Source organism: Acanthisitta chloris, unplaced genomic scaffold (assembly GCF_000695815.1).
Source record: "Acanthisitta chloris isolate BGI_N310 unplaced genomic scaffold, ASM69581v1 scaffold5387, whole genome shotgun sequence".
Taxonomy (NCBI): domain Eukaryota; kingdom Metazoa; phylum Chordata; class Aves; order Passeriformes; family Acanthisittidae; genus Acanthisitta; species Acanthisitta chloris.
Genome location: NW_008683229.1, coordinates 11,663 through 28,995, shown reverse-complemented (window position 1 = coordinate 28,995; position 17,333 = coordinate 11,663). Strand labels below are relative to the sequence as shown.

The following is a 17,333-nucleotide window of genomic DNA, read 5'->3' as shown; positions in this document are numbered from 1 at the left end:
GGGAAAGATGACTGTGATGACTATGAGAAAGGAGAAAGAATCTGATATTATCTGCACTATAAATTTATATATAAACCCACATGGAACAGCAATAAAATGAAATCACCTCAATCAATCATCCTTACCGATTCAACGCAAAAGCATAATGAAATTTAATGTTGTGTTGATCAGCCAGATCACAGGTAGGAAGCATTTCTAGTGTTTCTACCAGCTTCACCATAGCATCATAGTCCTGGTATGAAATAAATTTTAAAAAAGAATGAAAATAGGAAGAAACTGAAAGCAGATGGAAACATCACTAAGCTACTATGTATGATGATTGCTAAGCAGTTTCTCAGGTGACTGTTCCTAGGAGAGTCAGTGAAACAGCCAAAAGCTGTGTAGGAATAAACAGGACTTCTTGTTTATCCATGGCAGTACTTGCCTCTTCCTCACCACAATGCCACAGCCCAAATTACTCAATCCCTCTAGCCAGTTTGATGGATTACACTGCCAGCACCAGGAAGATGAGGTGATGAGTTTGGCTCTTCCAGGCATTATTAAGGACTTTTGATGAATGACACTTCATCAGGTCATCGCAGGCTCGAGCACAGCTCACTCTGCAGTATGTCAGCTGTTTGTGCACTCAGCTTGGTTTCTCAGAGGTAACTCACATACATACTGCTGAAGAGGCCAGTTTACTGACATCTCAAATAGCTTCACCTTACCTATTCTGCTTGTTCAAAACATGTTTTACATGAGTATGTTTCTCAAGGGAGTTTTTTTGAAACAATGCAAATGATCACCAGAGACAATCAAAACGAGCTTGGATGAAGTGTTGCTGGAAAAAGACCATCTCAGAGTGGAAAGTTGGGTAATGCAGGATGATGTGGTCACCCATTGCTCTCACAACCCATTTATACTTATGAAATAGCCAACTTCGTGAAAAAATCTATAGAATGATTGGCAGTATATTTTAATAGGGATATCAAAACCACAGACTGCCAGTTTGGAAAGACAGCACACAGGCTGTGTTTCAGCAAAACCAGAACTTATTTTAAAAATAAAAACAGGGAGAAAAAGATGTAGCTGTATTTTAAAAGCAAATTAAAGTTTTTTGAATGACAGTTCTTGATTTGGGCATCTCTGGCCAATACAGTGGTCACGACAAATACATTTTCTTAATTTCTAAATATATCTGATGTTTGGAGGGGAGGGAGGAAAGGGAGGGAAGCACAAAGCAAGCACCTTGCTTCAGCAGGGATTTTTTTTCCTTTATTTGTTTTTTTTAAAGGAAGTTAAAATTACTAACATCAAAGGAAGAGACCCTAGGAAGTTACTTAATCTGTGTCTCTTGTTCATAGGCAAAATAAGTAGGAGCCTCTATCCCCTTAAACTGCCCAACAGACAAGTCAAACTGTTAATGTAACAATTATGACAATTTAGTGTCAGCTTTGAATCATTGTTTAACAGAATATGAAATGCAGAAGAACAAACAAGAACCAAAATCTCATGGTAAAATAATCTTCCTTAGTCTTTAGGCACATACCTGAATATCCCTGTAAGAAAGCAGCAGGTTTATGACAATGTCAGAAGTCAACACTTCAGTATTATCCATACGAAGTTTAATCCTGGCCAGCTCCTTAGCCAGTTCATCTCCTTGATACTTCTCTCTAGCTTTTCTAATGTCATTTAGCAGAGTTTCTTTATAATAGGCACTGAAGAAATAAAAAGATGAACATAAGCACAGACATAAGGGAAGAAGACTGTTAGATACTTCTTATGAAACATGGCTATATTTTGAATGAAGAGTATAACTTCTAGCGAAGTACCATTTCCTCGGAGTGAGGCTTGCATCAGATGTTTCTGTATTTTTCCTTAACTACTTATACATGTTTCCCTTCTCTCCACCTCAGACTGTGGGTCTCTGTTACAATGTGTTTATAACCAGTATTGTGAGGTAATTATATAAACACAGGAAAACTGGGGCATTTTTTTGCCCCATTACTGACCATGGCAGAGATGGTACTTTGTATCTGTATCATGAAGAAGGAAACAACTGGGATAATAAAGTGACACAGAGGAAAGAACATGTGATACAATGAGAAGGTACAGTATTTTATCATGAAAGGAGGAAAGATGTTTTCAAACAAACAAAAACAAGCCACCAAAAGCTGATTTAAAGCTGATTTGGTTGCAATCTGTTTGAGGAACATAATACATAATGTGGGCAGGATCTATGTAAAAGCCTCCACTAAGTGCATCTTAATTACACTAACATCAGAGCTTTTGTAAAATAAAAATAATTTATGTATTACCAGTATGGCAGGTATAAATGGCCTGGACAAGCCTCTTAGGAGAAGGCTTATCTGGAGCAGGTTTTATGGAGTCTATAGTTCAGAAGTCAGCAGATGCCATTTGACAGATACTCAAGTGCATACTTATTTACAAATGAGTTTTGCAAAGTATTCAACCTTTCTTAGCGTTAAATCCTACACACAGCAAAGAACATTAAGCTCTCTAATACACATTATATCTTACACATAACATACTAAGATATGTTTATAATCAAAGCAGCAAGATCACAGTAAGCACTACTAGACAGCTTTTAACAGTTGCTTGTTGTCAGTGGAGGTTAGGCCTAATTCACCATGGATTTCCAGTCTCAGGTTTCTCTCCAGCATTACCTTCTACCAGGCCAATGACAATTGGTCCTTCTTGTGCTAACCACACCAAAGGGGGATACTGGGTAATGTTTTTCAAAAGTATCCAAATGACTTAGGAATGGCAGTCTCACTTTCAAGAATGATGCCAACACTTAACCTCTTCAACCTTACTCAAGCTTTTGGCAGGAATGTGGTATCATCTAACTACATCTACCACTTCACAGGGATCTATCAGAATAGTGGCTAATTCTGCAGCTGTACAAAAGCCACTTTCAGGCACTTCAGCCTGAAAAGGGAAGAGAGAAAATGCTTTACCGTAGGACTTCACAACACAATTATCAAACCAAAATAACCCACACCCCTGGCCATAACTGTCAGAGACAAAGCAGCTTTGGACAACTGGTGCTCAGAGCACCGTTTCACAATGACACAGATGCTGAACAGTAGCAAAATTTACTACCAGCAGGACCACCCGTGCTACTAGTTTCATGAGGTTGCACTGCTGAACAGCAATCTCCTGTGTGCTGACCATCCTTACTGAATTTCTGCTCCTCCTCTTCGTCCTTTCCTGGGAGTGTGCCTGTCTGCATGCACGTATGGAGAAGCATGAGGCAGCCTTTGCATCTTCAGACCAGCATTATCTCAGCCTTTGCCCAGCAAGGTACTTGAGAATAGAAACCCTGCCATAGATGGGGATGTAATGGACAAGGTGTGGGCAGGGCCATTCATGGGATCCTAAGGGTGGGACCAAATGATAAAGGAATCTTTTAGGCAAGCCTTTCACTTGGTTGGGATGGCAATGGGGAAAACAAAGAAATCTAGAAGCTTAGTCTCTCCCAGTGTTTTCCAGAAATACACACAAAACAAGACTAGCTGCAGAGTACAGGGCGAGCAATTAAGAGGGATGTCCTTCTCCAGTCCCAATCCTCAAAACTCCAGTAGTCCCCTGAAGTGGCTAAACAGTGTCATGTTTATTAGGTGATTTGAGAAGGTTAATACTTTAAAACAAAATCACACATTGAAAGTTACATTTGATGTATATATGGCATTGCTGCTATATATCTATTTTATTTGGTGAGAAAAATGGACAGTGTTTGGCTTTGAGCTCTATGATGAAACTATGATGTTATCTCCTATTACAGTCCTATGCACTGTAATTTAAACTTAAGCACTTTATCTTACCCATGAACTGCCTTTGCTTACTGGGAAGTAACCATAAATCAAATTCCAGAATAACATAGTTGCTTAACTGCAACAGCTGCAGGACAGGAACACAGAAAGCAGTAAAGTTAGCAGCTTCTTTTAATGCTGTATCAAGTGCAGTGGAAAACACAATATTAAAAAAAATGCTACTAGAGATTCTGCATCTTTTTTTTTTCCATAACATGAAAAGGAGACTATCAAAGTTTCTAAGTGTATGTGTTGTAACATTACCATGATGTAACATGAACATCCTTGAGAAGGTTAAGAAACTTGTCCACCAGTGGCACACAAAGTGGCCCCAGGATATTGTCCCAGCTGGGTTGCATGTACTCAGAAGCTCTTCGTTGGGCATCACTTTCACAGCAAAAGTAATCAGCACAAGGTGTGACAATGTATGGAATAAAATAGTAATTGCCACTGGAAGCCTAAAAAAAAACAAAAGGCAGAGTTTAGAAAACAAATGAAAGTGGAAATATACTTGTGTATACACAGAATCTTTTGCTGTCAGAAAAAAAGTCAGAGTAGTGCTGGTGCACTATGAAGTTTTAGTGCACTGTTTAACACAAGACTTGCAAGGGAAATTTCTGTGGAAGAGTTACAAGCATTAACAAGGGTGATGAATAAGGCTCCATGTCTGCTGGGCAAAAATACAACAAAACGGTTCAATTTCTTTTTAATGTGATGCACAGACCCTAATAGGGTCTGACAGTTACCAGCTAACCTCCTGCTCCCAAGCTTTTGGGGTCAGAGATGTACTAACATCCTCTAGGCTCACTCTGTGCTAGGAAAGATATGATGCAGAGCTGCTCACAGAGAAATACAGAAACAGGTTCTGGAAGGACTTTGTAGAGATGTTTAATCCAGAGGAACCTAAAAAACATCCGCTGCATATTATCGTCAAACACCAAACCAACCCAAACCCAGAAGTTTGAAATCTTTGGAATACATGTAGGACTTCTAACACAAAATTCTAGAAATAAAACCACAAAAAATCCTAACATGTATAAACATGACTGAGGTGCAAAAATGGGAGAGGGAACAGGAAATGACCCTTAGAGCCCCAAACCAGCAAGTTCAGAGTCTCTAGCTCCTGAGCAAGACTCCCAAAACCAGGCCACTGTGAAGTTTTCCACAGCTAGTAGAAGCACCTCTATCCCACTTGAGCTACGACAATTCTGTGCTGTCTAAAAGAAAGGTAAACTCTACATTTCAGAGTAATGAGACAGGAGCACTGCAGCATGGGTCAAAATTATATACCTACCACAATCAACTAACATTAAATGCCCTTCAACCACCACCTTTGAAATATCAAAGCATTGAACATGTACAGCAAAATCATACCTTTCATTTTTTCATGTCATCTAAGCCTGCAGAAAAGCTGCAGCCATTTAAAGTCACCTTGAACAATGGAAGAATGCTGAGATGATGAAAAAAATGGATACGAAGATGGCACATTTTTATATGTATTAATAAACTAGACAAGAGAAATAAATTGTTCACAGGAAGTTAAAAATGTAGGGCATGCAGTTAGTAAAAAAAAAAGATAAAAAAACTATCAGTACATCCTGTTGTTGATCTGAGTTTGCAGAGATCTAGAATTGTAAATTATTTCTAACAGATAAAGATCAAGTCCCATTCCTTCCTCATAAGCCCTACAGTACATTATCTCTCTTGTAACGATATAATTATGTTGGATTGTTATCTTTGCTTCCTACTAAGAGTCAGAAAAGCTGCAACCCAAACCACCAGTGTGTTAAAACAATTTAGTCTTGAATTTATTCAAATAAACACTAAGTTCAGTGCAAGACAAAAGCTGGTTTTGTATAGTCTCTTCTTAAAGCTGTAACAGCAAATTAGCTCTTCCTGCAATAAAAAAAATAATCCAGTTTGGAAATGCCACGTTTCTTGTGGCACAAAGAGAGCTGCAGTTACCCACTGAAAAAGCAAAGCAATTTTCAGAAAAAAAAAAATCAAATGACACACAAAACTATTTGACTCAGGTTTCTTGTCTCTTTTTGTGTAGTGTAATCTATGCAATTAAAACCACATTTTTATACGACAGAAATATTTTTGTGTGCAGAAGCCACAAAATTGTGACCCTCTCCACATACTTGAGCACATCACTTTGTCTGAAGAGCAATCAGCTCCAATTTTCTAGCTTCTTCTGTCCAATATTTACATATAATACATAATAAACCCCTTCATATAGAGTGTGTGGTCTTTCTAAGAGAGTCTTTCTTACCTTCATTACATAAGAAACAGTCCATCTGCTTTTCTTACACTAACAAGAGTTAGAGATGGTCGAAACTATCACCTTTGCTTCTTCTGATTGTCTACTCAGAATGCTGGTTTCTGACACCAAAAGCCAATTGTTTCTTTTGAAATTACTGTCCTGTCACACACCAACTATTGCTGTTTCAGATAATGAATAATGGCTTAGGTATATATGAAGTAACATAATTCTAGCTTTTAAAAAACACACTTCCTCTTCTAAGGTTGAATACATGCAGCATTTTTATGTAAAGACTGTGAAGAAAGATTATCACAAGAGAAACATTCTCAATGCTCAGGACCTAGCTTGCAAGGAGCAAGTACTGGAATCTCCTCGAAGGAAAGACCTTTCCAAGTACTGTTCATAAAATTACCCCTATGCATTTTCAAATGTCTAGAAACAGAGTAAAAGGATGGCTTATCTATTCAAGAGAAAGAAGATTTAAAGGGATACATACTTTGCCTATTAGATTACCACTGTGGTACTCAGGAGGTACTTGAACCCGAAGAAAAGCTTTGAGGTTGGCAATCTACTCCAGATTGAAATAAAATGACAAAGAGGAAAACATCACCACAAAACACCGTAAGAATCAAAAAAGACAGACACGACACATGAACACAGAAATAATTAAAGAAAGAAACAAAAGAAAATGAATATATGTATTTACAGTAAGACCATATTTACAAGGCCAAGGAAACAGTTCAATACTTTGTCACTCAGATTGTAAGATTTCTCTTATCTATCTACATGATTTATGTCTATTCATCTCCTTGTGTCATCATTAAGATGCTTTCAAGCCTTACTTTTCAAAACCTGCCAGATTCATTACCTGGTTAGTTAACTATAATCCAACTATGCATCACCTGGGATGGTAACATTTCTATAAAGAACTAACTTTCATAAGTAAATTTTAACTTAGTTTTCATTATCAAAAGCAACTGTCACGTAGATTAGAAGAATTATAAGTAGCACTGCCTGGGTTACCCATTGCCTTTGTACTATTTTCCACCCAAAAGGAACAATGACTGTATTTAAAATGTTCCTGCTCATTCATTCTGTGCCCTTTTACAATCTCTTTTAACACTTCTGCTACCTCAGGCCTTTTTAGAACTATATCATTAAAAAACTGCATCATCTAAGCTTTTATACACTGTAAAAATAATCAGAAAATAAAAAATAGAAAGCTACTCTGCAATAATACTTCTTTGGATTATTAAATTCATATGAAGTAAACATACTTCAGAGCCTTGATTCTCATTTCAATCCATTGGGGCTACTTAACTGGAGAATACGAGTCCAAGTACCAAAATCTTTCTATTTAGTTTTCTTAAACATTCATTGCCTTGAAACAGTATACGCTGTTTTTATATTTAAGTCTAATTTATACAGCTACTGAAATGCTGATGAGTCTTTTTGCCAATTACAATAAAAAGTGATTTTTCAACATAAAAATTCCTTGTGGCAAGGATAAATTGCAAACCAGTTCCCCTTGGATCAAGGAGAAATTTTGCTAATGACTCCTCCATGGCCCAGACGTTACCCTCTGCTTACTATAAGAGCTGCTACAGGATTTAATGAAAAATAACCATTTAAATCTCTGAAAATATTTCATCAGGCCCACAGGCCTAAGTATACTATAATAAACCTTTAGATTTCATAGCCAGCTTACTTCCCTTAAATACCTTCCCTAACTGCAATTACAAGGGTTATTCAAATTTCTTCAGGCATACCAGCAACTTAAGAAAAATTAACTAGAAAGTCTTTCTCCTCATATTTTGTTCTGTAGGAGGCGATAAAATTTCCTTTGTAACCAAAAAAATAAAAATTAAATTTAAAAAAATTCAAACATGGCAACAAAACATTGCATCAAAATAAAATAACTTCCTCAGGGATTGTCTATTACATTGGTTTGGGGAAATATTATTTTAAAGCACTTTTTGCTTTTGAAAATGATTGGAATTTCATTTATCCAGTAAACCAGTGTTTATCTGACACGGAAAGAAACTCTAAAGCACAAGCCCATTTTCCACACAAATTTTTACCCCTACCCTATAGCTCATTTTACCATAATGGCACAGGAAAATACCTGTTCAGCAAGACTGCATATTTGCAATTTATTTTATCGATACTAATTCTGATAGAAACTAGGAAGCTGTGCAATTCTTAGTAAAATTAACAGAAAATAGTCCTCAGAGCTCAGAGGAGCTCTACAAAAGGAAATTTACCTGAGGGGACACAGCAACTTGACCCTGAATTTCATGCCAGCGTAATTCTTTCTTGGAAACTGAATTTTCATAGCAAATAACTCTTTCCTTTTGTACCCAAGTATGCAATAAATTATCAATACAGAATTTTAATTGCTTGTTTGGGGGAGTCAAATAGAACTGAACCACATCACATTCTTCATCTTATCCCTGAAAACTTCATTCCTGGACAGTGGAAGGAAGTTACTCTCACACTTCTTCTTTCAGATAGTAAGCTACTAAAACTCTCAGACTCACACCACTGTAGCATGCTGCTCTATAATTTTCACTGTCAGATCAGCTGTACTCTGGCCAAATCTCAAAAGAATTGCTGACCTTTTTTCTATGCATTGTTTTCAGCTTTATGTCCAGTTTCCTTGCTCGTCTCCTCCCTGATGCTGAATTAGAATAATGTTTTCTTTAGCAGGAAAACATCCATTCTCTTCAAGGCTTACTTGTAATACATAAAAGAAAATCACCCCAGATGACACACTAGACATTCACCTTCTCTGCATCTTTAAGATGGCTCCACACAAAGATTTTTTTGCACTTTGCAGATGACTTGAGGATTTGCAGGATAAATAGCAAAGGTGAGGGCAGAGAAACCTCAGAAAAAGCTCCAAGCTACAGCAGCCAGCACAGAAAGTTTCACACTTGCTGCTGGAACAAAGGTGTGCTGTGCCTGGGAGCAATCTCAGCTGTTCCCCTTCCCTTACATACCCTGCAGATGTAAGGACAGAGAGCTTGTAAAACAGAGGACATCAATGATATTCCTGTGGCTACCACTGGGTTGAAGGAAGGCTTAGCAGATCAAGTATCTATCCTCTTTCCAATATGCCTCCACACTCTGAGGAAGAGTGCAATTTAAGCACTGTCTGCTAATCAACAATCAGAGCAGAGGCACATCCACCCTTTTCAATCAGGAAAAGTGAAAGTCCTAGTACAGGGACCCTGTACTTGACAGGGTCAAGAATCCATACTTGGTATTTAAAGTAATTACTTTTTTCTCCTCACTGTATTTTACTTGGAATTGTTTTCTTAATCTAAGCACTTGAAGAAAGTAGGTTAAGCAATTTTAAAGGAGGGATCAGAGGCCTTTTGAAATACCTCTGATCAGGGGCCTTTTTAAAGGAGGGATCAGAATCCCAGTTTAGGGATGTCTCCCTGCCACTTTTGGTAGTCACATAGTGTTTACAGGTCCAACACCAGGCCCTCCTGTAGAAACTATGTCACTAGATCCATCTTTTCTTTTCAGTGTAAAGGTAAACACCTCCCATTTGCCAAAAGAAAGGATTGTAGACTGCTAATCTTATTGCACTAGGCTGAACTTGCCACTGTCCTCTTTGCCTTTACTCCATTTCTGGAATTACCACCAAATGGCTCAGTCATAATTCTCCCTCTTGCTCTGGAGGGGAAAGCACATGCTTGTGAAATTTTATTCATCTCCCAGTGGATGGATAGTAACATTCACAAGCAAATCTGCCTCATTCTGAGTCTCCTGTCACAGAGCTACAGACCAGTTCCCACAGGTGAAACTAGTTCAAAGATCACCAAGACAGCCAAGATGATGACCTGAACTTACAGGATCTATCTTTAGCCTATCTGTAGTGCTGTGGCTAAATACAAACTGCAGCTCAAAATAAACTGCCGTGACTAATGCATTATTTCTTCTAGTTTTCTTTTAAATTATTATCAAACTCTAAGACCATTTTATTATTTTAGTCCTGCTCAATATTGCTCAAAAGAAAATCAAAATATATGGAGAATCGGATGAAACAAAGGATAAATGGAAGTTTAATGTTTTTGCAAATTCAACAGTCCTCAAAATAACAGTGTAGAGGATTTAGTGAAAATAACCACTGACATGATGTGAAGTATGACAAAATATACAACTATATATGATGTCCTGGCATATTTCAAAATGCCTACAATAACCCCGGAATTTTATCTTGTTTCAGACTTACTTGCATTAAAAATAAGAATATTTTTAATTTGGGAAATAAGCTTTTGCATTTTTAAGTAAAATCTGTGAATTTGTAAGGAACAGGACTGGTATACAGTCACCAAAGCTGTTTGAGATACTAGAGTAAGCCCCATTAATGCATCACATACAAATTTGCACAAATGGGTGATAACAGTAGAGGGAGAAAGAGACTTCAAATTTCCAAGTTTATATTTTGATCTAGCTATGATAAAATGTGTATCTACAGGCACTTTTCTAGAACTTAAAAAGGAACTGGTTAGCTTTACTTTGGAAAGGAAGTCAACAAGATTTTCAACAGTTTGAATTGTATAAATGTAAACCAACTTCCTTCAATCATACAGAGCATAATATACATACAAAGCTTTGAATATGACAGCTTTGCTATTAAAGTGACTTTGAACGTGTCTTCATTTTGTGTTTTAAAATAAATGTAGATTTAATACTTACTGTATTTTTCTGAGACACCATATCCTGTGGGGAAAAAAGAAAGATAATAGCAATCATGATTGTTTTTACTGTGAATTATTACTTATAATAAAAATCACTCCCATGCATATATATACATATATGTGTTCTTCACAGCATAATCCAGTTTTCCTGACAACAAATTCCACGTAAAGGGACAGAACAACATTAAGTCTTAGTAGTTCAGGTTAGAAAAAATTAACAATTACAAGAAGAAACCTATTTAAAGAAATGCTCAGAAGATAAAGTTGTACTTGCCAGTAATTGGAGTTTCTCAGACTGGGCACACCCAGTTACACTCTGGGCATTTCTAAGACAAAAGCATTCAAAGTTGGAGGGTTTTTCTCTCTGAAAGATATCCTTAAGATACTTATGCCCCTTTCCTATACAGATTGGCACAGACCAACACCCTAATTCTCACGTCAAAATCTAAAGAGAGATATTGAAACTATGAAGCAGATGATAAACTAATGGTCAGGTAAACCAGACACAAAGATTAGCAGTTGCTGTTAAGTGACCTTCTCCTTTCAATGATGGCTTACATGTCCAATGAACAATACTTGGTCAAACTCCAGGTAAGCTACACTACACATATTAGACATAGACTGGTTTCTAAGCAAGGTTATTGATATAATTTAATTGAATGTGCTCTGACAACCTAAGATGATTCTGCTTAAGCAGCTTCACATCTTACAGCCTGAAATCCACTTGGACAACTACGGCACAGAAACGCTCATACACTCTTTTCCTCAAAAGGAGACAAAATCTCAGGGATTGTCTAAGACGTTTAGTTCTGGAAATATGACCCTCCTTATATACATATACATATACGTTTAGTTCTGGAAATATGACCCTCCTGACACCCAGATTGCATATTCTTTTATGTCCTCAGAACAAGGTTGCTTTGGAAGGAGCACTGGTGAAATTGAAGGGACAGCTCCTGGGATAATTTCAGGATGGGTGCTAAGAGATAAACTATATAAAAGTCAAGCTGCCTGAACTTCACAGATCTCCAGTAGAAGTAACAGCAGATATGAATAGTGCCCTTATAACAAGCTAACCACTCTTAAGAGGTGTGCACAACAACCTACATCCAAATAAAGTAATAAATTCCTGAAGCGAAGCTAAAAAATTCTGACCAAATTAGTCAAACTTGAAGTAAAGAAACATCAGGAGATGGTCAAAAATACCTATTAAGTGCCACAACCTAAACAGAATTACTAATTAACTTGAACTCCTTAAGCCCAATAAAATACTTCAGCATGAAAGCGATGGAAGGCTCAGACATCTGAAATCTCACCTATCAGAAAATTAATGCCTACCCAACTAAGCAAGTATCTCCAGTAGAGCTTTACCTACTGCAGATGAAGATCTTGCTCAGCAGGGAGTAATTAATTCTCCTGAAACTATCCAGCACCTACACCATGAAATATGTCAAGAACTGTTCTTCACTGAAAAACCCCAAGAACAATCCCTGCCTACCTTCTCAAGTATTCCTAAGAAAGGTTTACTAGCATATTTGCTTGATACCCAACGCTGAACTGGAGCTCAATTGCATGATACCAAGGACAACAGGGTAGGACTGAACCCTGTCCCAATGCCCTGGGAGATGATGAAGATATCTGTGCCACTGACAGAGTTCCTAGAAGAAGAGATATGAAGGTAGATAATAGCTTTTCTAGCCTTAAGAGACCCAGTCACATTCCAGTGTTCCCAGCTGCCCAGGCTTGAACTTCACATCCTTAGAAAAAAATCCTGAAAACTGACAGCGCAAAGACTTGCAAATTCTGGCAACAATCAACCTAAAGATCCAACCATCATGGACGGATGTAATCCTGGAGATCATTCAACACTTCAGCCGCTCATTGGGCAGCAAGAAATAGAATATGACTAGCCTGTGCTTCCCAAACTTTGGCACATACTTGGGAGAATCAAGTTGACCAGGACATTTAAGTGACAGCATAAAAGAAAGACAAAAATGTGCTAATGAAAAATAAAAATGAAATATTTCAGTGCAGTCAGATATACTACCAATTCAGGATGAAAAGTTGTATGCCTGCCCACCCAGATCAGCTAGAGGAAAGGAAGACCTGCCAGTATACCTTAGTGCATATGCCTATGGATAACCTCTTCAAGAAAAGAGTGTAAGAGGCTCCAACTGGAAGTTCTTGTGACTCCATGTCACACGAAATGTGAAGGTATATGTAGGCCACCACACGAAGAAAGGAAGTATGGGATACTAGACACATGAGAGTAAAATTGATGACATTAAGAACAGAAAATAGGAATGAGAAGCTGTGACAGAACAGAGCTTTTCTGGGGAAAAAAAGGAGACTTGCACAAAATTAAGATGAAACTTAATAACCGTATGAGATCAAGAGAGGTTGGATAATTCCAAAATGGATTTTTGGACATTAATGGTGTGAAAAAAGCAAAGTAGCAAGGGGCAATAACTCAAAATAAGGTAAAACCACAACTCATGAACAATGCTGCTCTCAGTGAAGACCGCAAGAAAACAAATGTTATTAAAAGCAGCAATAGGTGATACAGAGGATAAAAGGTTAAACGTGATTTAAAACAAGGAGAACCTGCTCTGAGAAAGGTAGAAACATCCACATTATATGACTTGCATCCAGAACAGCAATTTCAGGACTTAAGTATTATCCTACCATAAAAATGAACAACAGCCCTATAAAACAATTTGGTGAGGATCTCTTTTTTTGTCTTCAAACAGCAATAAAAAGGAGATTCTGGTAGTCTCAGCTACTCAACACCTGCAATGCAGCCCATATTCAAGTGTCCTTATTATACAAGTCAGTAACTTTTTTTCCACTTGTACTCTAATTAAGAGGGAAAGGAATGAAAAAAACCACCTGCACTCTCACTTCCAAGTCTAACCATCTGAAGCAAAAGCAGTACCACACTATGAATCTTTTCTTATAAACAAGTTTTTCTACTGTTCTAGTTACTACTATTTTTGTTAGTACCTGTTTTTATTGAGCATGATTTTGTTATATAGCTATCAGGAAAACATATTCAATGGAAGTTTCAGAAAAAACAAACATTTGTAGGATCAGGTATTCAAAGATATTTCTTAAATGAAGCAGATTTTGAAGTGTGAACCTTACTTTGAGAGACTGAGCAGTGTCAGCATCAGTGTCATGGTAAAGTATAACATTATTAGCCATGTCAAAGCTTTCACGCACGCCAAGGTGGTAGAACAGTGATGGCTGCTTGGAAATATCACTCATGTCCACAACTGCAACATCTGAAATGAGAGAAGTGGAAAAGAAGAGAAAATGCTAAAAAAAATAATAATCTTAAGCCCAATTTTATTCTTACACAGAATTTAAAACAAACCCTGAAATTACACATATATTTGGACAAACAAAAGCAACATATTCGAATAAGGATCATTTTCTCATGGCAAATTTTACCATTCATATAAAAGACAAGAACCTACTCATGAAATTATCACAGTGTTACAGTAACTGGGTTGCAGAGTTTATGAATTCTGCTTGAGGTTTTGAAATCACTGCTTCAAGAATACTTTGGATGAAGACGCAATTTTGCACTTGCTCTGATCTAGGCCTGATAGCCTGAATGCTCAATAGGACAGAAAGCTGCAAATGTTCAGGTGGAACCTCTAAGAACAATAATGTAGCAAAAGATTAAGGAAAACTGTGAGACCAAGGTTATCTTAAGAGGCTGAAGTTTGGAGAATGGGAAATTCCTAACCAGTAGGAAAAGAAATGACTGTGAAAGTTGACTCTTAAAAGCTATAGGCAAGATGTTCAGGATGGCATGTGCAGAAATGAGGGAATTCAACCACAAGTAGCCAGATCAAGACTTACACTGCTCTTGGTTGGTGTTTCAGTCAGAAACGGAAGTAAAAAAAAAAATCTACATCAGTGGAAGGTGAGCTATACAGAGATTTAGAAAGAAATATCCCATATTATGCAGAACATCTGAAATGCAGGCAAAAGGTTCTGAGTTCACTATTTTGTTCTCATATAAGCCTAAAGGCCAGTACAGAGAGAAGTGATAACTGAGGATGAGGACACTTAACACCAAGTTTTTATTCCTTGGTCCTTAAATCCTACACATTACCTAAGAAAATTTTGCTTTAAAGCTTTTTAAAGGTCTGTATCTATATGTTTGTCTGCTTTCACTGCTATGGAATAGACAGATGAATCTAAATCCAAAGTATTCATATGACTAGAGCCTTGACACTGAAACCACAGGGGAGTCTGAGGTTCAAAACAGATTCCAGAGACTCAGTGCAGCTGGGCAGCAAATCCTACATTTCTGAAGGGGTAACAGACAGTGTCGGTACATACGGGGAAAGACAGAGAAGGGTGAGCTACCAGGAAACAAGAAATCTAAAAGCAGGTCTGATGGCTCCAACCCAAATGCAGCAGCCAGTGTACCTTGGCATCCTGAGGTCACACATCCCAAGAATCAATACTCCGTATTTAGTATGCAAGTTCTTGGAAAAACCTGCAATGAATATACACTCCTGTACAATTCCATCAGGCTATTCTAACACACCACAGGAGAGCCTGTTCAGAGCAAGATATACTTCTGGGCTTCCCCCTCCAAATTTAGGTATAACCTCCCCCATTATACACAAGTGTGAAGCAAAAGCTAATGCCAACTTTTATCAAATCTTACAATGCATGATAAATTGTTTCTAATTATAAAATATTTCATACAGGTCTAGAAGACCAATGAATATGGTTTCCTATGTTCAGAAGGAAAGAGAGTAGGGGAAGGTACAGCCCCTCTGTAAACACAGAAGGCTTCCAAGTGAAGTGCAAGAATCCATACAACCCGAGGGTGGGGAGGGGTGGGGATGTGTGCAATGTTGCATATAATCAATTTTGGATGATTCTGGAACAGAACATTTAATCTCATTGCTTCTTTTCTGCAGCAGCAGAAATTTAAATACGTCCTCCCTCATTTCTTCTTAAGCATAATAGATATTATAAACTCTTTTTGTTCTCATGTTCATCATGAAAATAGCTCATTTTTGTCTCAAACCCCAAAACTGATCTCATTTTATTAAGTATATGATTGAAGTTCATTTGTTTAGGCTCTTGTTTCCATTGTGAAACAATTATGCTATATGTGCATTAAGGTAATTCATCAACATTACTCGTACAATGTTGATTAGGTCCCTGCATTGTTGCAGCAGATGGCACATCAATAACTTCTTATACTACAGTTTGCATATTTTAACACCAGAGTGTCTTAAAAGAACAGACAGGGAAGAGATAAATGACTAGGACAACTGAAATGAAGGTTAGAGATCACTACTTGTGGTAAAACAGGAGCCTATGAAACAAATAAATAATTCAACAGAAAAAAACATTATTACACAGGATAAACCAGAGGATTTATTTCTCTATCTGAAATGCATCTGAGGGCATCATGTAATTCAATGATCTGAGCAAATTTCACGTCTTCACATGGCAGTTTTATGATTTATGGCACTGTTGGAAAATAACCAAAATAATAATATTGGCACCAGGTTTAGGGATTTGTAAGTTAATAGTAGCAAACAACAGAAAACTTAGAAATGGCCTGAAACGTGCTGAAAGTTAAACAGAATCTAACAGAAGAAAAAGACAGAAAAAGACTGTCCAGCCTTCAACTTCTAATCTAAGACTCACCTCCATCCAGCCTTGTCCATGTGGACAGCAAGAACCTGACTCCATTATTATGGATTCCTTATTTTTCAGCATTTGGAACTTATCTATACATACACCAAAAAACTTAACATGATAATAGAAACCTTACTGGAGAAACATGCAGAACTCAGCCCCTTGTTATTCACTAGCATCCCACAAATTCCAAACCTTCAGGTTAGTATTGCTCCAGGTTATTGGCTAATGGACCAGTGTCCTTCACAGTTAGTAACTAAACAAGTGTGTTATGTTTGGAATCCACTACAGGAAACTGTCAAAGTTATTCTTCAGAAGAAGTACAATGTTTCTGAAGAAAAAAGAAACAAAAAATCTCAGGGTGTATATTCAGTTATTCTTCAGAAGAAGTACAATGTTCCTGAAGAAAAAAGAAACAAAAACTCTCAGGGTGTATATTTATTTTCTTCCTGCATAGTTCTTTAAATGAAACAGCACAAAGTTCTATAGAGAAACCATTATGGCAAAATTTGGTGTATTTGGAAACCAGGAACCCTTTGCAGCTTTCACCCAAGCTAAAACAAAAGGCACACCACTCCCAACTTCAATACACCCCATACTCTCAGGAACTGGGAGAGGGAATAGCTCAAGGCAATAAAGCATATTAGTAGTAATTGCCAATAGAATTGCTGAGGTAATTTTTCAGCACTGTTTGTTACACCAGCAAACTATCAGGGCTTTCCATTAGATCCTAAGCACAAACCAATGTTAGTGTAAAACCACTGTCAAATTTGTGCTGCTATTATGGCTCTCACAATGAATCAAATTTTATTTGCTCTAAATTCCTGCTATTCTGTAAAAATCTGCTTAGCTTTC

The 17,333-nt window shown here is 37.4% G+C and overlaps 1 protein-coding gene across 1 annotated transcript in view; it reads right to left on the bottom strand.

Moving 5' to 3' along the window:
- The window catches only part of MAP3K15 (mitogen-activated protein kinase kinase kinase 15), a 52,644-nt gene extending 38,572 nt beyond the window's left edge, over positions 1–14,072 (bottom strand). The window contains exons 1-6 of the mRNA XM_009078846.1: positions 13,941–14,072; positions 10,795–10,818; positions 6,578–6,649; positions 4,080–4,273; positions 1,529–1,697; positions 126–232 (exon numbers count right to left, since the gene is read on the bottom strand). Of these exons, the coding sequence (XP_009077094.1) occupies positions 126–232; positions 1,529–1,697; positions 4,080–4,273; positions 6,578–6,649; positions 10,795–10,818; positions 13,941–14,063 (689 nt within the window). The 5' untranslated portion in view covers positions 14,064–14,072. The remainder of the gene's footprint in view (positions 1–125; positions 233–1,528; positions 1,698–4,079; positions 4,274–6,577; positions 6,650–10,794; positions 10,819–13,940) is intronic.
- Positions 14,073–17,333: the final 3,261 nt, after the last annotated feature.